Source organism: Lissotriton helveticus, chromosome 2_1 (genome assembly GCF_964261635.1).
Source record: "Lissotriton helveticus chromosome 2_1, aLisHel1.1, whole genome shotgun sequence".
NCBI lineage: Eukaryota > Metazoa > Chordata > Amphibia > Caudata > Salamandridae > Lissotriton > Lissotriton helveticus.
The window spans coordinates 359,575,733-359,598,995 of NC_136059.1; the positions used below are offsets into that span (position 1 = coordinate 359,575,733).

The 23,263-nt window shown below is 42.6% G+C and overlaps 1 protein-coding gene across 4 annotated transcripts in view; it reads right to left on the minus strand.

Moving 5' to 3' along the window:
* The window catches only part of CPLANE1 (ciliogenesis and planar polarity effector complex subunit 1), a 2,766,109-nt gene that overhangs the window by 2,608,677 nt on the left and 134,169 nt on the right, over positions 1 to 23,263 (minus strand). For all 4 annotated transcript variants that reach the window (XM_078674971.1, XM_078674972.1, XM_078674970.1 and 1 more), the window contains exon 2: positions 3,212 to 3,343. In XM_078674971.1, coding sequence (XP_078531097.1) covers positions 3,212 to 3,292 — 81 coding nt within the window. In that variant the 5' untranslated portion in view covers positions 3,293 to 3,343. The remainder of the gene's footprint in view (positions 1 to 3,211; positions 3,344 to 23,263) is intronic.

Here is a 23,263-nt window from a genome sequence, read left to right on the forward strand (position 1 = left end):
AGCTTATATGCTGATGATGTCCTCTTATCCCTATCCTCTCCCAGAGAGTCACTGCCGACCTGTGTCGATATTCTGGACTCAATATGAGTAAATCGGTGGCGTTGGACCTTTTGCTGGAGGCCCATACTCGGGCCCACTTGCAGGATCTCTTCCCCTTTCCCTGGGCCTCAGATGCCATACCCTATCTGGGAATTCAGTTGGCGGCCACATTACAGGACATGGTCCATCTAAACTATGCCCGAATTCGCCAGACTGTCCGAGCAGAGCTGGGTAGATGGAGACACCTTCCACTATCCTGGTTGGGCAAAGTGGCGGCTATAAAAATGACAATCCTCCCGCAAATTATCTAGCTTTTTCGCGCCATACCTTTGTGGCTGCCGGAGGGTTGGATGCGCCAGACTCAATCGGAGCTGGCTCAGTTTATATGGAACGGCAGACGGACGAGAATGAAACTCCGGCTGGCAACATTGCCACCTGAGAGGGGTGGACTAGGGCTCCCAGACTTGCTGCTCTATCAGGCGGCGCAGCTGCAGATGCTAGTGGAATGGAACAGGTGGGAATCTGAGAAGCACTGGCTCTTTCAGGACCAGGCAGTGGCGGGCTGCCCGCTCCAGGAGGTTCCCTTCCTTTGAAGGCAGCACCGTCCCTCTAATCTCTACACCTCATACATTACAAGGGTCCCGCTGGAGGTATGGAATCTTGTAAACGTTAAGCACGAGCTCACGACTTTTACGTCTCCGCTTACGCCCCTGTTGGATAACCCCGATTTCGGCCTCGGTCAAGATACAGCGGCCTTTGCTCGGTGGCGCAAGGCGGGATGCAGGTTCTTATTCCATCTATACTCAGCAGAGGGGGTCATTCCCTTTGACGCCTTTCGGCAAGAATTTGGCCTGCCTGAAAGGGAACGGCTCCGATACTTCCAGGCGCGACACTGGGCACTTAATGGGCAGATTAGGGAAGGGGCAGACCGACGACTCAGTCCGTACGAGTACTGGTTGATCACGAGAAAGACGGACAAAAAGCTCATATCAGACCAATACCGCTTGCTTTTAGGCCGATATACACATATTTACAATTCAGGGAAAGCACGCTGGGAAAAGGATCTGGGGCGTACGCTTAGCAACAAAGACTGAGAGGGCATTTTTTATAGGGCACGACACTCCGCCTATCATATGGGCTTGACCGACACCCTCACCAAGATCACTTCGTATTGGTATTACACCCTGGAGAAGCTCTATGAGATCGATCACGCACGGGACGTGTCCTGTTGGCGCGGGTGTGGAGAGAGGGGCACTTTGGTTCACCTATTATTGGATTGTGTCCAGCTGCAGGGATATTGGAAACTGGTCCTGGACGAGGTGGACTTGCACTTTGATACGCCCATCCCAAGATTCCCCGCCTATGTTCTGCTAGGACTGCCCAATCCCATTACTTACCCGCAGCGCTCTCGCCGGGGCAGACTGGTTGCCATAGCCTTAGGTTCAGCACTACAGAACATTCTATCCCATTGGCGTACCGCACACATCCCCACCTTTCAGGGTTGGTTACATCGTCTCTGGAATGTTTTGGGTATGGAAAAGTTGTCCCTGATTGTGAAGGGGGAGGGTGACAAATACCCAGAACTGTGGCAGCCCATTTTATCATTACTTGCAACCGAATTTAGGGAAGTGACCTGTCACAGATACCTACGTTTACTGAGGCTATCGCAGGGAGAAGGTTAGGGATCCTCTGGTTAGATGGTAATGTCACTACAGGGGGACACTGGACCTGGAACAGGGGGGGAGGGCGGGAAGCTGGGGGTGGGGGGAGGTGGGATTCGGGGAATGGGGTTTGGTAATTGTTTTCACGTTTGGATACTCACATGCTTACCCAGGCAGACCCTTCGACCACGGCAGTGGCCCCATAGTCAGGTTATATCTAAGTTACGTGATTGTCAAATTCTTCCTATGCTGACTTATGGCATACCACTGTCATGGACACACATTGCAATGTACTATGTATGTGCGTATCTTTATTTGTCAATAAACAGATTTAATACTAAAACTAATGGCTTGTACTGTATTCTGCACCAAATACCAATGAAAAGAATTATAAACATTTTAAAAGTTTTTCATTTTCAAACTCTGATTGCTCAGACAACACCAGTGGGTATCATTTGCAGCGTATTTCACCATGATTACTCTAACCTGTTATGACTCATTCACAAGCTGAACTAAAACAAGCACTGTAAAGCCAATAGACTTGGTTGAGAACATTTTCTCGCAAACATGTACAAAAATATGAAAGTAAATTAATGTTCCAGCAGCCTAGACACATCAACCCTAGTTCTGAAATGCACTCCTTTTAAAGCAACTGTAGACGTGACCAGGCAAATTTCAATCAATCACTTTTCCAGAGAACAAGCAGATGAAGTGGGCTGACCTACTGCCCCATGATGCATATTGTGTTGAGAGGAAGCAAAATGTTAATAAAATGTTAATGGCAGTTAAAGACACTGCTGAATGGTGAGGGATGACCAAAACCCCCAGTATGCATGCAATTTGTTATTATGATCGTCTAGGAAACATGAGGCTGTTGAAACAGCTAAAGAAGTCTGTAGGTCAGACCGAAATATGGTATCAACAATATTTTGTGGGGGTTGCTGCTGAAGAAACTTAAGTAGGGTTTGAGGAACCATGGAACAGCCAGCCACAAACTTGCAAGTCAAGACGCAAGCCTTTGCAACTGTCTCTCCACCTGCAACTTTAAAATTACTCCCCTTCAGGAATATACCTAAAATGTGATTACTTAAAGACACCTGCCCTAATTAGGGGCCTCCTTTAACCTCTGTCTTGTACACTCGACTCACTGTAATTTGTCGAATATCTTTCATCTGTCAACTATCAAGTGGCCTCTGGGCTAATAGTTTCCTTCAATTGCATTATTTGTTCAGTTGGACTGCAATTTTGTGAGAGAATTAAGTATGTGTGTTTTTGCACCATGGATTTCCAGCAAACCAGGGACCTTTGAAATCCCAGAGTCAATGTAGAGGTCTTCATCTGTTGCGCAGCATGATGATCAATGCTATTTGACAAGATCGTAGTAATCTCTGCATTAATCTAGAGTGCCGTGACCATCACTATTAACAAACAATGCTTTGCAACAGTTGTGGCTATGGAAAACAAACTGGAACACATGTAAAATGGCTTAAGAAACAAGATGAAGATCTTACCTGACCCAGCCAGCAAAATCGAGAACATGGTTTTTTTCGCTTGATGCTTCTAGAGATTAGGACCTCTAATTTTACTTCCATTTCTAATGACGTTCGGTGCTACATGAGATTCAAAAGCAATTTTCAATTTGGCTGTAAAAAACAAAAAGAACATATGGTGAAATACACTGATCTACATAGCAAAAATCATTGCAAAAGAATAAACAGTCTATCTTGTGTCATTGACAAGTTTGAGCACTTCGGCAAATCCTTACTGCAAATTCTCTGGGGAGTTGTGAGAATTTCTTAACAGATTGATGTCCAACGGCACTGTGCTTCTCGTCTGTCTTTTCAGATAATACTAATGATACTACTGAATGAGCAGTCTTTTCAGGAACTATCTATCACACTAAGAGATGGTCCTAGCGTTACAGAAAGATGGGAGTAATGCAGCATAAAAGCTGATCATGCTTTACACGACACAAACTGTGATGTATTCCTATAGGTACTGTATCGATTCCCCTATTCCTGACCCTGGTTTGGTTAATAATTAACTAGCAGCCATCCAACGGTGCAAAAACCGTTATCTGATTAAGCCACACCACGGCACAGAAGCGCGTTATCTGATTAGGTCATAACGCATGCCATCTAATTAGACAAGCGATATTCCTCCAGCCCCTGATAAGGCATACGGAGTTCTCAAAACAAATCAAACCTACAGCGACCTGGGAAATTCCCATAACCATTGTTTTGATTTCACCGAGAACTTCAGCAAAAGAATGTGCGAACGAGCTCGTTCATATGACATCCTTATTGACGTATATATGTCCATCCTTACGTCAATCTCGGCACCTTTCAGGTATAAATATTACCGAGATTGCCTTAAGCAAACACATGCGGTGGTGACGAGATCGGAGCAGCGAGACGTGCTGAGAAGCCCACAGACGCTGCCCCGCCTTCCTGACACGCTGAGAACGAGACGCTGCCTTTCTCCTGCCGAGAAATCCAGCACCGGCGCTTCCAAGCAGCCCTCGCAGGCAGCTGGAATATCAAGACCTGGGATAAGAGATACCAGCCCTCCATCATTCTAGATCTCAGGTACAGAACTGAATAACCCCTTGCAGAGAATTCTCGAATCAGTCCGTTGGCAAAACAAACTTAACTTAAACTGCTACTTATCTACTCCCGCCCACGTATTAGGCTTAGGTCAGGTACATTGGGGTAGGCGTGGTTAGAAGCACCAGTTGAGTACGATTAGTCAAATGTATATATGTATGTATCTATTTTATCCATTTTAAAGTATCATATGGCTCAGAAACCATATCAATGCTTTTACAGTATTATTTTATAATTCTGTCTCTACTGTATGCACTTTACTTAACTACAAGTATTGCAATAATAGCGATTCATTTCTCTTGTATGAGAAAAGAGACTGATCAATAAATAACATCTTTTATTGAACCACGCCCATCTCTTATTTCTCTACAAACTGGTGAAACTAAGAATGCACGTACTGACTGAGTAAAATAAGTTGTCTATTGTTTTCACACGACTCTAGAGATACACTCTTGATTAAGGGAGAGCAAAGTTGTCATGTTCTATGGTTGTCAGAAACTAAATCCCTTCTTGTCTATCCAGGGAGGTTAAAATCCTCCTTGCCTATTCGAGAAAGTTTCTAGTGAACTCTGAGCTAGCTGGCAAACACAAAACTTTAAGTCTAATATCGTCGGTAGAAGACCTAGTTAACCTCTGCCCTAGGTCTATACTATTGAAGATATTATTCCAATGCGCAGAGCCTATTGGGATAATAGGAACTACACTACATGGCGCCCAACGTTTGGATAGGCGATAAAACTAACGCAAGACATTAGAGTAACTCAGTCGTGCTTTTTCACACAGATCCCTTTTTTCCCATAATACTCCAAAGACGTCTGGAGTGGGTGAAAGATCATATCCGCCAAACCTCGCAGGAGGAGACTCCTATGTATGGCTCTTGGTTTACTCAACGTTGAAGGATACACTGTTCCAAAATATTGTGAATCTAATCTTTGTTTCCATAGAAACCTGATCTGCAAACAAACAGAATAACCTTCCTGTCAGTAAAATGACAGAAAGTGAAGACGAAAGGGAGACAGTTAGACTAGCAGCTGAACTCCTAGAAGCAGATAATACTCTGCAACAAAATGACCCGGACATAATACTCATCCCGGTCAACATAAGAAAATCTATAACCTTAAAACTTATAGAAAATGGACTGACACCAAGAGGTGGTACAGTCATATTCGTAATTGAGGCACACGAATATCGGCAGACAGAGGTATTCTATTCATGGATAAACTTTCCAGCAGCAAACGCTGTAAGAAAGGACTTCCACTATTACAAAATAGAGGAACCTCCTAATGAGTACACTCCTTTCGAGGAGGTGGAAATACCACTCAAATTCCAAGAGCACCTGCTCTGGTTTAATGGCGCCCTAAAACATAATAATCACATCACCAGGCTCGGTCCACTAGGTAGACCAGGAGCAACGTGGCCGGTCCTAGCCGGATACACACCACATCCAGACATTGAAGAAATGCCTGCACCAGAACTTTTAGCACAGCTAAAACAATTAATAAAAATACATAGACAATTAGTCCAATATGTAATGCGGACTTCAACAATCCAACCAGCAATAAAAATTCCACAGCTGACCAGTCATCAGGGGAACACAAATAAAATTACACCACAGAACATACAGTCCTGTCTAGGTAAGGTACCCGCAAAACGGGAACAAATTCCTTTCTGGCTAGCACAAAAAATAACTCAAATAGAGGCGGTGTTTCCAGATACCACCCCTGTTGAGAAACATAGGATTCTGACTATCTGTCTTACAATGGGAATCGCACCACATGTGGAGGATTGTGACACTTGGGGAACAGTCTTTGCTTCCATTTACACAAAAACACATGGTGTACCATCCATGTCAGTAATACCAGATGTGCTAAAACAGATTCAAGATGAATACGGTCCAGAACCCGCTTTAACTCTCGGTATGAAATTACTGAAAGACTTCAAGCAGGTCTCTGCAATATTATTAGCCAACATAAAGGGAGAAGCAGCAAATGTGGCGATTCGCCAGAGGTTAAAAGAGACAAATATAGCAGACCAACCATCGGAAATCGCCAGAATCATAGAAAAATCCTATGAAGAACTAGGAAGAGATAGTTTGGGTGGAATACCAGTGAAACCCCAACTAGTTGAAAGTCCTGAAAAGGTATTTATAAAAAATAATTTAAACACTCAAAAAAAGAGCTGGGATGGAAATAAACAATCCAATCCTAAAGAAAAAAGATTCCAGTCCAGAGGAAGGTCTCCTCGGCGGAGAGAAAGATCTCCCGACCAAGGACGCAAGTCTCCCCAAAGGGAGCCCTCTGTGAAAAAATACAACCTTAGAAATAGGGATAATATAAAGAAACCTGATAGATATCAAGATATTGATACACGTCCCTCTCAATCTTTTCAGACTTCGTCGCAGAAATCGGAAAGAAGAGGACGATCAGAACAAAGGGAAGAGCACGTCAAGTCCAAAGACAAAGAACCTGCTCATCTGAATAAAAAATTACAATTTCCAAAAAAGAAGGTAGCCAGTATTAAAGTAATAAACAATGCCGAGAATACTGAGGACACAGCTGAAAAACGGAGAATGGGCTCAGACAATGCTAGACAGCGCAGCAGAAGTGAGCATAGCTCGCAAAGTCCTTATGAATCATCTGGAGACAGTGGACACGAATGAATACATTCAGGTGGAAACTGCAGATACCAGAGTTAGCAAACCTCATAAAATATATGAAATAACATTGCGTATAGAGGGGGATAAGACTAGAAAAATAAGAGGACTATTTTGGGATAATCTGTCCAAGGGATATGACATCCTTCTAGCTGAACGAGACTGGCCTCCAGAGTTTGTCAGGGAGTGCCCACATGGCGAAGAAATAATTATGCCTGCCTTCTCAAATCATATTCCAATTCATAGAAAATATACACTTGCAAGAAAGTGGGCAGTAGCTCAAGCCCCTGCCTTATATAACAAGCATTAGAAATGCAATCGGGCTCGGATTTATTTGAGTTTGAGCTAATGGCATTGTAAATGCCAATGTATTGTTGCTATGTGTTATGGAGTGTGTTCATGTGGTGTGTACTGCCAGTGATCTCCTTGTGAGTGTGAGAATATTGCACCGTTACTGCCTGTGATGTCCTTCTTGTGAGTGTGAGAAGCTTGCACCTCTGCTGCCTGTGGTCTCCTTGTGAGTATAAGAAGCTTGCACTGCTGCTGCCTGTGATGTCGTTCTTGTGAGTGTGAGAAGCTTGCACCGCTGCTGCTTGTGATGTCCTTCTTGTGAGTGGGAGAAGCTTGCACCTCAGCTGCCTGTGGTCTCCTTGTGAGTGTAAGAAGCTTGCACAGCTGCTGCCTGTGATGTCCTTCGTGTGAGTGTGAGAAGCTTGCACCGCTGCTGCTTGTGATGTCCTTCTTGTGAGTGGGAGAAGCTTGCACCTCAGCTGCCTGTGGTCTACTTGTGAGTGTAAGAAGCTTGCACAGCTGCTGCCTGTGATGTCCTACTCTACTCACTACTCTACTCACTACTCTACTCACTACTCTACTCACTACTCTACTCACTACTCTACTCACTACTCTACTCACTACTCTGCACTCACTACTCACTACTCTACTCACTACTCTACTCACTACTCTGCACTCACTACTCACTACTCTACTCACTACTCTACTCACTCCTCTACTCACTACTCACTACTCTACTCACTACTCACTACTCTACTGACTACTCTACTCACTACTCACTACTCTACTCACTACTCACTACTCTGCACTCACTACTCTGCTCACTACTCACTACACTACTCACTACTCTCCACTCACTACTCTACTCACTACTCACTACTCTACTCACTACTTTCTACTCACTACTCTACTCACTGCTCACTACTCTCTACTCACTATTCACTACTCTGCACTCACTACTTTACTCACTACTCTACTCTACTCACCTCACTACTCTACTCACTACTCTACTCACTACTCTACTCACTACTCTACTCACTACTCACTACTCTGCACTCACTACTCACTACTCTGCACTCACTACTCTACTCACTACTCACTACTCTACTCACTACTCTACTCACTACTCTGCACTCACTACTCTGCACTCACTACTCACTACTCTACTCACTACTCTACTCACTACTCTACTCACTACTCTACTCACTACTCTACTCACTACTCTACTCACTACTCTGCACTCACTACTCACTACTCTACTCACTACTCTACTCACTACTCTACTCACTACTCACTACTCTACTCACTACTCTACTCACTACTCTACTCACTACTCACTACTCTACTCACTACTCTACTCACTACTCTACTCACTACTCACTACTCTACTCACTACTCACTACTCACTACTCTACTCACTACTCTACTCACTACTCTACTCACTACTCACTACTCTACTCACTACTCACTACTCACTACTCTACTGCCCTCAACAGCACACAACACTCTGCCCTCAACAGCACTCTGCCCTCAACAGCACTCTGCCCTCAACAGCACTCTCTCCTCAACAGCACACAGCACTCAACAGCACTCTGCCCTCAACAGCAATCTGCCCTCAACAGCACACAGCACTCTGCCCTCAACAGCACTCTGCCCTCAACAGCACTCTGCCCTCAACAGCACTCTGCCCTCAACAGCACTCTGCCCTCAACAGCACTCTGCCCTCAACAGCACTCTGCCCTCAACAGCACTCTGCCCTCAACAGCATTCTGCCCTCAACAGCATTCTGCCCTCAACAGCATTCTGCCCTCAACAGCATTCTGCACTCAACAGTATTTTGCACTCAACAGTATTTTGCACTCTGCCCTCAACAGCACTCTGCCCTCAACACCATTCTGCACTCTGCACTCAACAGCACTCTGCCCTCAACAGCATTCTGCACTCTGCCCTCAACAGCACACAGCACTCTGCCCTCAACAGCACTCTGCCCTCAACAGCACACAGCACTCAACAGCACACAGCACTCAACAGCACACAGCACTCTGCCCTCAACAGCACACAGCACTCTGCCCTCAACAGCACACAGCACTCTGCCCTCAACAGCACACAGCACTCTGCCCTCAACAGCACACAGCACTCTGCCCTCAACAGCACTCTGCCCTCAACAGCACTCTGCCCTCAACAGCACTCTGCCCTCAACAGCACTCTGCCCTCAACAGCACTCTGCCCTCAACAGCATTCTGCACTCAACAGTATTTTGCACTCTGCCCTCAACAGCACTCTGCCCTCAACAGCATTCTGCACTCTGCACTCAACAGCACTCTGCCCTCAACAGCATTCTGCACTCTGCACTCAACAGCACTCTGCACTCAACAGCACTCTGCACTCAACAGCACTCTGCACTCAACAGCACTCTGCACTCAACAGCACTCTGCACTCAACAGCACTCTGCACTCAACAGCACTCTGCACTCAACAGCATTCTGCACACAACAGCATTCTGCACTCTGCACACAACAGCATTCTGCACTCTGCACACAACAGCATTCTGCACTCTGCACACAACAGCATTCTGCACTCTGCACACAACAGCATTCTGCACTCTGCACACAACAGCATTCTGCACTCTGCACACAACAGCATTCTGCACTCTGCACACAACAGCATTCTACACTCTGCACACAACAGCATTCTACACTCTGCACACAACAGCACTCTGCACTCAACAGCACTCTGCACTCAACAGCACTCTGCACTCAACAGCACTCTGCACTCAACAGCACTCTGCACTCAACAGCACTCTGCACTCAACAGCACTCTGCACTCAACAGCACTCTGCACTCAACAGCACTCTGCCCTCAACAGCATTCTGCACTCTGCACTCAACAGCACTCTGCCCTCAACAGCATTCTGCACTCTGCACTCAACAGCACTCTGCCCTCAACAGCATTCTGCACTCAACAGCACTCTGCACTCAACAGCACTCTGCACTCTGCACACAACAGCATTCTGCACTCTGCACTCAACAGCACTCTGCACTCAACAGCACTCTGCACTCAACAGCATTCTGCACTCAACAGCATTCTGCACTCAACAGCATTCTGCACTCAACAGCATTCTGCACTCTGCACTCAACAGCACTCTGCACTCAACAGCACTCTGCACTCAACAGCACTCTGCACTCAACAGCACTCTGCACTCAACAGCACTCTGCACTCAACAGCACTCTGCACTCAACAGCACTCTGCCCTCAACAGCATTCTGCACTCTTCACTCAACAGCACTCTTCCCTCAACAGCACTCTGCGCTCAACAGCATTCTGCGCTCAACAGCATTCTGCACTCTGCACTCAACAGCACACAGCACTCTGCCCCCAACAGCACTCTGCCCCCAACAGCACACGGCACTCACCAGCACACCACACTCACCAGCACTCACCAGCACACAGCACTCACCAGCACACCGCACTCAGCACTCAACAGCAGTGTTTCATGCATTTTTGCCTGTCTACAATGGAGGCGGCAGTCCCAACTGCAGGTTTGTAATCCTGGAGGGGCCTGTTGCTGGTGAATGCACAGGCTGCTGAGGTGTTGAATCATCAAGAATCAAAAATTCAAAGCAGTCGCTGGGGAATCACCGGGCCGTATGTGGCCAGGAAACCTCCCTTCCGATCCTGGCTGCTCTCTTCAATAAACAGTTTGATCCTGTGCACACCCTCATTCTTTGTTGAACACACCGGCACAGCCTCACTCAGCGGCTCACCCCCTGGAGCTTGCCTCACCCCTGTCCGGAACCGGTTGCTCTGGAGCACTCTCGCCAAGGAGACTGAAAACAGCTTTATTTACATAAGAGACTTTAACAATATGTATATAGAGATACATAGAGTGACTTTACAACTTGTACATTTGCATTTTTTTATATTTGTATCTCTTCCCTGTGTGACTTTACAACTTGTACAATTGCAATTATTTTTCCTGTTTGTATCTTTGATGTAACTCATGGAATCCTAAATCCTTATGTAGCGCAACTGGTTCTTTTGTAAAGCGCTCTGACACCTTCGGGTAATATTCGCGCTATAGAAAATGGCATTAAATATATAAATAAATAAATAAATGAATAAAGAATTGTAAATCGCATTCCAACTTTAGCATTGCAGTGCTGCAGGAAACGGGCCACTGGGCGGCCTCAGGCCTCGAAGGCACGTCCTTGCAGGCATGGCCTGCCGAGGACGGACAGACAGCGCCTTGAGGTGGCCAACTGCAGGCATGTTGCAATAACGGGCAGCTGTCAGGCTCGTCCCAGCGCCCGGCCCGGACAAGAACCGGCAGCGCTAGCACGGCTCGCCTGGTAGGCTTCGAAGCACTTCATTATCTGTATTTTATTTAACTTTTCGTTGTGATTTATGAGTTGCGAACACGGCCTTTATTAAGAGCGCTTTACTTTTCAAACAAAGTTACAGAAGTGAGTGGCAAAAGTACAAATGTAAAGGTATTTTAAAATAAAATCAGCACAAACGTACCGGAAAACTAGGGAAAACACAACAGGAAGCTCTTACTGGCGGAGAGGAGGGCCTTTCATATAATTTTAAAGCCGGTCTAAATGGCAATGCATTAAGGCAGAACATAAACGACTACGAAATAAACAAGAACTACAGTGTGGACGAGCATGTATGAGTCATCTTCTGTGAGCCTCGCCTGCTGCCTCTCGTCATTTAACATTGAACGCGCTCACCGCTGTGAACGCGTTCGCATCATCTGGCTTGCATTACACGGGCACTCTGACAGCTCGTAATTAAGATTAATCACTCTGCCATGCTCGTTCTCGCACACAAAATGCCACATCGGGCACGCGTACATTACTTACAGCCTATCACTTCAAGGCTACTACATACACAGCACAGGGAAGACGAATCACTGACCAGATGCCAGAAAACGCTAAGGAATGTGTGGAATTTCTCTCTCCAAGGCCCTAAGAGATGATACTTCTTTTTTTTCTCCTTTAACATTAGTTCTCGAAACTCCTCCCAGTTTCACTGGGGAGGAGTCCGAGCACTAAAAATCATGTGGGATGGGATGAGGACTCTCCTCCTCACAAAATCCAGTTAAAATCACAACCTACTGCACAGAGGCAGTACCCGATTAAGCAAGAAGCTAAAAAACAGGTAAAAGAGATCCTAGATCAACTTGAATACCAGGGGGTGATTGAAACCTGCACATCACAAATGAACAACCCTTTGTTTCCTGTCTCCAAGCCAGACAATTCATATCGTCTTGTTTTGGACTACAGACACCTTAACTCATGTTGCAAAACATTTGCAGTACAAAACACGCATAGTGCTGCACTAATGAATAACATAGTGCGCAAAAAATACAAAACAACCTTAGACATTTCTAATGGATTCTTCTGTCAAAATATAGCACCAGAGAGCAGATATTTGACGGCGTTCTCAATAAATGGCACGCAAAAAAAATTCTGTCGTTTGCCCCAGGGGTTCAAGAACAGCCCAGGATTATTCTCAGCGAGAGTAACAGAATTACTACAAACATATGATGACAAGGCATTATCTTATGTCGACGACATCTATCTAACAGATGATGACTTGGATACTCACTTGAAGAGAGTGAACACCATAATACTTGGGTTCGCAGCAGAGGGTTACAAATTTAACTTTAAAAAGTCAAGAATTGCCCATCTAACAGTCCTGTTTTTAGGATATGAACTATCAAGTGAAGGCAAAAGCCTGGCTGACAATTTCCTAGAGAAATGTGCTGTAATCCAAGCACCTAGAACACTGAAAAACTTGCAATCAATTCTAGGCTTCCTAAATTTCGGAAGAACTTACATTATAAATTATGCAGAGAGAATTAAACCTCTCTATGATCTAATAAAACCAGATTTTAAAAGAATCAATTGGACTCAAAAACACACAAAAATGTTGAGATCTTTACAAACAGATATGTTAGTTAAAACAAAATTACAAACACGTGAGAACACACGCAACCTTGTGATTCGAGTCATCCCAGGAAGATGCGGATTCACATACCTGACCTCTAATGAGGGAGAGAAGGTACCAATAGCATACAAATCACATTTGTACACAGAAGCTGAAAAAAGGTTCAGCATTAAGGAAAAGATTGTTCATGCGGTTCAAACAGCTGTAGCAAAAGAAAAATACCAAGCAGACAGTAGACAGGTTACAGTCAGAACAGCAGAATCAGCTTTTGAGGCATTAACAACACCATGTAATTTACCGACAGCTGCACTAAATCCAGAATGGATACAATGGGTAAATTCTGTTGCTACAGACAAAGTAAAATACTATTTTGACCCGGAAATGAAAGAATTAAAATATCTAGAATATGAGAAAGAATACCCTCTGCCAATCGACATTCTGCCTTTACGACAGTACGCCTGTGTAATACATACAGACGGGCATGCTCAACCCTCAGTTTGGGGAGAGCTGGCTTACAACGCCACATGCGAAATTGTAAAAGAAGTGTGGCGCGGAGGTAAATTAAGACCTCTACTTACAAAAACACACTCCGTGGAAAATAATTCAGAACGACAAACTGAAATAATATCATTAAAAATGGCGCTAGATAATGCCGATCGCGAATTCCCGACACTTATTTTGTGCGATTCGTTTTACTGCGTCAAATCATACAATAATGATTTGCAGAAATGGATTCAAAACGGTTACAAAGATGACACAGGTGCCACAATAAAGCAGAAAGCACTTTGGGAACAATTAGTTCTTTTAAAGAAAGAACTACCAAAAACTCACGTGATACATTCACTGAGTCATCAGCGTGATGGCGTTCACGTTGCAGGGAATTCATTGGCTGAGACAGCCACAGTGGGAGCAACTAAACCGGCTTCCGTAGCTACAAAAAAGCGTACAGTAAAACACATTGACGGTGAAACTGTGCTGGCGGTGAAAACGTCATCAAAAGGCGACTGCTCAGCGCTACCGATCAATTATCCACTCAATTATACATACATAATCGATGCAAACTCAGTCCCTTTTGCTCAAATCCCTGGAGTGGGGGATAGAGTGATTCCAAACACGGACAGGAGAGGCTTGTTAATAGCAGACGCACATATGGGTGAGGGTCTCAGACACCTTAAGCAAAAAGATTCTCTGGAAGAATTACAATCAGTGTACTGGTGGCCAGGCATGAGCCTGCATCATCACATTTTTGTAAAAAACTGCCCAGACTGCAATAGAGATCGCAGTGGCGAGCGGGGAGGGCTATTGCCATGGCATTTCACTCCAGATAAACAACAACAATAAGAAAGCCCCCATCATGAAAAAAGCGTTATATTAACATAAAAAGACTAATTTTCACTTATAATGTAGACCCCAGCGCTCGGCTGACGTCTGGACTGTTATAAAAGGATTTGCAAGTCTATAATGGCATATACGCTAGGAGCATGCTACGTTTTGACTAATGTATTCCTTTTAGCCCTCAAGCTTATGGGGAAGCATGGCCAAATGAGCATTGCATAGCGGGACTCTTCTCACTTCCTTCCTGAGGGATACGGGATGGTGTAAAGAAAAAACCAAGACATAAAGCAATCTATAACGGAAAAGGTATTAGGTTCGGGTGCTGGGTGGGTCAAACATCTAATAAGTGTCCAACGTAGTCTAAATAACCTGCCAAGGAATTCTCTGAAAGGGTTCAGTCCGTACGAACTATTGTTCGGGACTAGAATGATGATCCAAGATCTTGATAGTCAGACTTCAGTGGTTAAAGACAAAAGCTTTGATATCAAAGATCGTTTGGCTATTTTACAGGACTTAAATGAAACAAGAAAAGACCTGAGCAACATAAAACTGAAACAACAGCCAACAACCACTGAAGAGAAACCACCTGTCCCAGCAAGGCCTGTCTGGATTCCAAAAGTCGGGGATCTAGTCAGAGAAAAGATCGCGGTAAAGAAGGAATTTGGGCCTTCTTACAGAAAAGCAGTTCCTGTCTTTTCTATCAACGGGACAAGATCAGTAGTACTACCGCCCCTTGCTGGTAAAAAGGAGAACCGAGTCATATCCATCGACCTGGTAAAACCACAATCATGTGGCCGATAACAAACAGTAGGCCAAGTGGACTCCCGAGAAGTAGCAGAGCACCAATGTTTGCTACAAATACAGAGGCTCAAACTGGAAGACTTATCACATTTGGAAAATCTACAGTAAATCAACAAGGACTATGCAACAAAGCAATAGAACTTGAACCTCTTAAAACCCAAATTCAAACCTTTCATCAAGAAACAACAACCTATGATGATGTAACTGCAGACTTTGCTAATGAAACAAAGCAAAATCCAAAAGCAATTGGAACAATTGACAGAACAGCATCCGGCTACTTCATCAACTTCGATGATTCATCTGAAACCCTGAGTGAAGCAAAGAAACAGCCATCAACAAAAACTTTTAAAGACAAAGCTAAGGAACTTTTTCAACAGCTGAAAGAAACCTATCTGATCTCTCCATGGATTGAATTTTGGGTGGCCTTCGGTGCATTTATCCTCATTCTTTGGCTCATCTTAGTACAATGTTTGGGACATTTCATTGAAGGAAAATATGCTAACATGGACACAGCAAGCCAGAAAATCAACTTGGTCCTTAAACCACACACATCTTCACACATCGAGAAAAGAGAACATTCTTCAGTAAACTTCACAGCCAATCCTATACCAGGCGGTGTAGCATGGGACAAAACTGATTATGAAATCTATGGTCCGGTTGAAATCCTGAAGTATCCACACCAATTCAAGATCTCATTGAGTGACTTTGTAAAACCAAGCACATTTGCCGATGATTGGGACTTTGAAAGTATTAATGATATGATGTCTGATCTTGTGATGTCTGCTAAATTCACAGAACATGATTATTTGCAGGGTTCGTCTAATTATGATCAGATGTTCTGCTACAACCACTATGGTAACCATTATCTACATAAATCTGCACAACCTAGAAATGTTTTAAATTATAACCAATGGGAACATTGTGCTACTCCTCCAAAAGATAGCTCGAAAACATTTTATGATAAATATTCATACTTTTCAGGGTTTAACACAAGTAATGCAGAAACATTTTATTTCAAATTGTCAAATAAGACAGGTATAAAGACCATGCTTACAAACACAAAATTGATATATTCCGATTCATTCTTTGAACAAATGAATACATTTGGGTTTGATTTCTGGAACAATAATATTGAAACAAAAACTGTTTGGGGTACAAGAGATTGGCAAGTACAAGGTATAGAATCATTGTTTAGAGCCTGCATGATCCCAGAACAAATTATATTTTTGAACGACACTATTCAACAAACTACCTGTCTTGGCTTAGCCAAAATCAAAGATTTGAACAAACCGTCTATTCCAAAGCCAACAGTGAACAGTAATAGCTCTATAGATGTTGAGATAGACGTAAACCATATATTAAACCAAAACAGAACACATCCTGAATGGAAAAAATGGTTGATCTGGCCCACAGATACAAATAACTGTCAAGACAGATTCCTGAACAAAATACAGGGGTTCACATTGACTAGGCCAGACCCTAGATATTCCCAAAGACAACATCCAGGGATAGTAACCACCTACAGCGTGGGCAAGCTCTGCCTTCAATGGCTACAAACGTCCACACTGGCTGAAATTAAGCAACACCTAACTTTACTTACAGAAGGTGCTGACTTGCGTGATTTCATATTGGGACCACGCAAACAGCGTCAAAAACGTTTCATAGCGGCCTCTATATATGCAGCTTACAATGAAGCCTGGAAAGTAACTCAAATTGAGACAGCAGAAAAATACGGGAAATTGACCGTATTCATTTGGAAAAATCACTTTCTGTGGTGGACAATGGGTTAATGACTCTGTCCTCCAGAATATATTCTCTGGACAGCATTGTGTCTTCAGCAATCGATATAATATCGCAAGACTTACTGATGTTACAACACGGTCAGTCCCAATTGCGTTCTATTGTACAGCTTGGCTGGACGTTACAAAATTTGCGTTCTGGCTATGTGCCTTGGCGTTTAATCAACACAACGTCATTATTTAATATCTTTAACCTCACTGATAAACAAATCAGTTTGGCACAGAAGGGTGCTGACTATACAATTCTGAGCATTGAAAAACTTGAGAGATTACCATTGACAATGTCAGAACGACCTGTCATTGAATGGATAATACATGGAATAATAAATATTCCGATAACTACTTTCCAGTTTCAATTCTGCCAAAAATATATACAGGCAGGCGATTATGAAAGGTTGGGTAAAGGATACATTAAGTCAATATGGAACTTGCCCTATACACACGAATGTGTAAGTAATAAAGGCCAGAAAGTATTTCTCAGTGGCGATAATTGTGCAAGATCACTAAGTGGTACACTTCTGTGTCAGGGTATTAGTTTGCACGGAGCCTGTGAAGGGACTTCAAATAACCTTTCATGTTACCAGCTAGGCACACCTGCAACACGAATAGAACCATTCTTTAGGAGACTCTCGAACGGGAGTTACATTCTAATAGTAGATCGCAGATGTTGTAGTTTGCTGCCCGGAAAACCTTATCTCATAACTGTGACTAGGAAGGTCATGTGCTGTGAACATGTATTGTTCCCCAGCGATTCTCCAGACAGGGAGGCAAGGTTATGGCCCGATTTGAAAATTACTTCTATTCGAATAGATACTTTAAGCAGAATGAAGACTGTGCTCCTACAGACGCCGACCAGGCTCACGTCATCAAAAGAAACGTATGATCTCCAAGTTGCAAGGACAACAGAAGAGATTCATTCATTATTATCAACTAATTCCCCCATACACTTCGCAGAAATACTGAACGAAATCTTAAATATTTCTGATACCACTGGTATCTCCAGTGTATTTAAAGCAGTGTTTTCGGGTGCTTTAACTCCATTCAAAGCCATCCTGGGTATTTTTCCAGACTTTGTCCATTCCATTTTTGGCGGACTTCCTCTCCTTTTAGGACTAGTAGCGGGTATTCTATTTTTGATCCTGTTATTTCGCTGTGGCAAACCATGTCACAGACAAAACACCTGTGACAAGGGAAGAAATGATCCTAGCCATTGGCTACCGGGACCGGGTAACTAAAATCCTTGGACTATCCCGGCTTAGAGACCTGAACATGACTTGGTTTCTTTCATTTAGACCAATGTGGCAAAGTTGTGTTATGCCTTTATTAAGGTGCTTGCTATATGGCGAAGAATGCGTGTTGGACACCTGTCTGGCACTACAATCGGATGTGCCAATGGACGCAGATACCTTGTTGGGTCCGGTAACGGCTCATGCATTGTGCTGTCCCCAGCGGCTACCAATCCAGATGACGGCATTCGTGGAGTCTTCACCACTACGATTGAGGGGTAGTGAAGTACAAGATGAAAGCAGCATCAATCAGGTACGACCTTCAGTCAGCTATGCTGATCCAAACATCAATGGAGGCAATCATGCTCAGGCTCATGAATGCATGGTAACAACTTTTTCCGAATTAGTGGAACTTACGCAAGAAGCTGTTGACAGTTTTTTCAACAGTCTAAATGATATGATGTTTTCACCAGAGCAGCAGGAATAACTTTGAGCAAACTAGCACTCGGAGTTCCCCACATCCTGAATTTGGCCTTCAACTTTTTAAAGAAAAGCGATATGAAAAATTTTTCTCGTAATTTTTTTTCAGACTGCAAGAACTTTTTCCCCAATTCCAAAATATTTACGATTTTTGGGACACTTATCTTCTGCTTAAAGTAGACGTTATTCTTAGAGAACTAAATTTCTATTTTAGGTAGTCACGAGACATTCGCTATCCTCTAGCACTATTATACATAACTTTATGATTGTGATGAAATGGTCTCGCATCCTTTTTTTCTGTATTAAGAGCCATTTCATGTGTGGTTTTCGCATTTATTCATGCTGAATTTAAAATATGCATTATATGTTTAGCATTATTAGACTGCTTGTGAATATAGTACACGTGATAGTACATGTGATTGTGTTTCGTATATTTTATAATTCCAATTTTCAGAATACATATGAATGCATTTTGGGGTGGTACGGTATACACAAACGCTACTGGTTTCACTATGCCTAGATTTGTAAATATGGACATAGTCTACGTGGAGTGGGTGTGATGTATTCCTATAGGTACTGTATCGATTCCCCTATTCCTGACCCTGGTTTGGTTAATAATTAACTAGCAGCCATCCAACGGTGCAAAAACCGTTATCTGATTAAGCCACACCACGGCACAGAAGCGCGTTATCTGATTAGGTCATAACGCATGCCATCTAATTAGACAAGCGATATTCCTCCAGCCCCTGATAAGGCATACGGAGTTCTCAAAACAAATCAAACCTACAGCGACCTGGGAAATTCCCATAACCATTGTTTTGATTTCACCGAGAACTTCAGCAAAAGAATGTGCGAACGAGCTCGTTCATATGACATCCTTATTGACGTATATATGTCCATCCTTACGTCAATCTCGGCACCTTTCGGGTATAAATATTACCGACATTGCCTTAAGCAAACACATGCGGTGGTGACGAGATCGGAGCAGCGAGACGTGCTGAGAAGCCCACAGACGCTGCCCTGCCTTCCTGACGCGCTGAGAACGAGACGCTGCCTTTCTCCTGCCGAGAAATTCAGCTCCGGCGCTTCCAAGCAGCCCTCGCAGGCAGCTGGAATATCAAGACCCGGGATAAGAGATACCAGCCCTCCATCATTCTAGATCTCAGGTACAGAACTGAATAACCCCTTGCAGAGAATTCTCGAATCAGTCCCTTGGCAAAACAAACTTAACTTAAACTGCTACTTATCTACTCCCGCCCACGTATTAGGCTTAGGTCAGGTACATTGGGGTAGGCGTGGTTAGAAGCACCAGTTGAGTACGATTAGTCAAATGTATATATGTATGTATCTATTTTATCCATTTTAAAGTATCATATGGCTCAGAAACCATATCAATGCTTTTACAGTATTATTTTATAATTCTGTCTCTACTGTATGCACTTTACTTAACTACAAGTATTGCAATAATAGCGATTCATTTCTCTTGTATGAGAAAAGAGACTGATCAATAAATAACATCTTTTATTGAACCACGCCCATCTCTTATTTCTCTACAAACTGGTGAAACTAAGAATGCACGTACTGACTGAGTAAAATAAGTTGTCTATTGTTTTCACACGACTCTAGAGATACACTCTTGATTAGGGGAGAGCAAAGTTGTCATGTTCTATGGTTGTCAGAAACTAAATCCCTTCTTGTCGATCCAGGGAGGTTAAAATCCTCCTTGCCTATTCGAGAAAGTTTCTAGTGAACTCTGAGCTAGCTGGCAAACACAAAACTTTAAGTCTAATATCGTCGGTAGAAGACCTAGTTAACCTCTGCCCTTGGTCTATACTATTGAAGATATTATTCCAATGCGCAGAGCCTATTGGGATAATAGGAACTACACTACAAAACCAAATCTTGACAATGAAAATACAGATTGGCACTTTGCACACGTCTAGAAAAACGACATTGAAACCGAGAAAAAGTTCATGTACAAGCACCGTAAACGTGTGCTTGACTAGGTAGAAGCAGTAGGATTAATAACATTGTAAATTCAAGATGTCTAGAATCTGATTTCTTGACAATCTTAACAAAAATGTAATGAAACTTAATGATGAAGCTTAGCATTTCTAGTGACTTCATTGAATAGAGCCATAACAACCTGCACAGTGATGCAATTCATACATGCAATATGTTAGATGATTGAAACTTACAGAATAAGTGCCTAACATTATAAACATCATGTATTCATAGAAGCTATTTTCAGGGTTCGAAAAACCATAAAAATGTTACTAGACCTGCAGGTCTAGTATCTTTAATAATCGACTCGACCTAACTGTAATACACTTGACCCATGAACTGGTCTCAAATTGTGTGATCCTAGGCAAATATTTTGTCTTATGGAGCAGGCTTTTTCTTTGCTATCACATAAGAGAGCACCTTCAAATATGCAAGTTTACCATTTCTCCTGAACAAAAAAACGTTTTATTTACTAGTCTAAATGTTTGCTCCATGATGACGAGAATTGAGCCCATATATATAGGGGGCACATGATTCCTGGTATGCCTCTTACTTCACTAATAGAATTAATAGAATTGTCATCTGGGGAGGAGCAGTAATAATTCCCAGTTCAAGTTTAAAAACTCACTTTTCATAAATATATTAGCAAAGCATGATGTGGTTGTCCATTGTCATTTACAGATAGCATATTTTCCATTAAAATGGCCACAAAACGTTCCCACTAACATGTCGTTTTACTGATAATGGCGCATAAACAATTTTGAGATTGGGTTTTCAGCAAAAATATTTAAAATTCGCACATCACTGTGAAAAGTGTTCAAATTTGTTTTGATCCTATACAAATATTTTTTTCACCACAGAATCACAAAAATAGGTCTTCATAACTAGTGAAATATATTTGAAATGTTTGAACAGTTCACATAGCTATTTCAGTGTTGTAATTGAAAGAAACCTGATATCTTACAACCTTTCATTTAACATGCTTTGCACAGTTCAATTGCCACAGTTCACTGTACAAAATCCTCTAACTTAAGTCACAGAAAGAAAAATAAATGTAATAAGATAAGCTGACTTTTGGCCTCCGTCTCTGAAAACCAGCAAATGTGACTGATAACAAGATTTTATTGCATTTGTATTGCTCTTTCACTTTGTGGCAATAAAGATGCCTTTAAATCTTGTTATCTTGTCACATTTGCTCTGCTTTCAGAGTCAGAGGTCAAAAGTCAGTTTGTCTTCCCTAAAGTTAGAGGATTTTCAATTCACCAGAAACAGCGAGATGGATGTTTTGAGCCCTGATTTTGTTTTAATGAATTTTAGAAATAGTTTACATTTTGTTACTTTTTGAAATTGTGGTAGCAGGCCACAATTAGGGTTGAACATTTCTGTGTAAGAATCACTGACAACATTACAAAATGCTTATTTTGATTTGCTTGAACTTAATTAGGAGTTTTATTTTACTAAATAAGAAATACTAACTTCAAAATACGTTTGAGATGTATTTTCTCCTTAGGCTGCATTATTTCATAGCCTTGTGCAATGGGTTGGATGTGTTTCTTCAAATGTTGCTTTATTTATTCTTGTTCAAGCTACATTCTTTAAGCGGCAAGAGACTTTCTTACAACTGATCTTTGTGTGTGAATGGCAGGAAAAGGACCTTCAAACTATATATGTGGGAGCAACAAATTAAATAAGCTCTTTGTCAACTAACCTGTGGGGACGGAATAGCCAGTAGTTTCTCATGATAGGGAATGGAAGAATGATCATCATAGGACAATCAGACCATTTACGAACGACCATTGATATCATAATGAAATGAAATTGAACTATAAAAAGTGACTTTCCAAGGGTGAGGAAGGCTACCCCCTTTTCACTTTCCTTGCCTCCAGTCTGCCTGCCAGACTTCTTCTTTTATGCCCCTTGCCTTTCTACCCTTGCTGATGAATTTGCCTGCTGAAACATTTAGAGCAGTTGGGTGAGGGACCAGAACTGTCCTGATTTATGCTCCATCCCACTTACCCATGCCCATGGACTTTCCTTTCGTGGACTTTAACTTGATCCCTTTGCCCGTGCTAAGAGAACCTTTGTGAACCATTCTCCTGCCCTCTGTTAGTGGAAGAAATCTCTGACAATTAGGACCCATCCTTTAATGGATGTCTGTATTTAGCAATGACTTTACTTTTGAATAAATGTGTGACTTTATATTTAGTGCTGCAAGATGCAGGACTGAGCTTCTTAAAATGTTACTTATATGCATTGATTTTGGATTTTTATTACAATCATCAAATTATCTAAACATCCACTGAGTCTTTATTTGGTCTTGATGTTCTTTCCACAGAAACTGTGGCTATAATTTTTTTTATTAAATCTGTTTATTGCACAGAATAGCAATCCAATCAGTACATACAATTGTAACAAT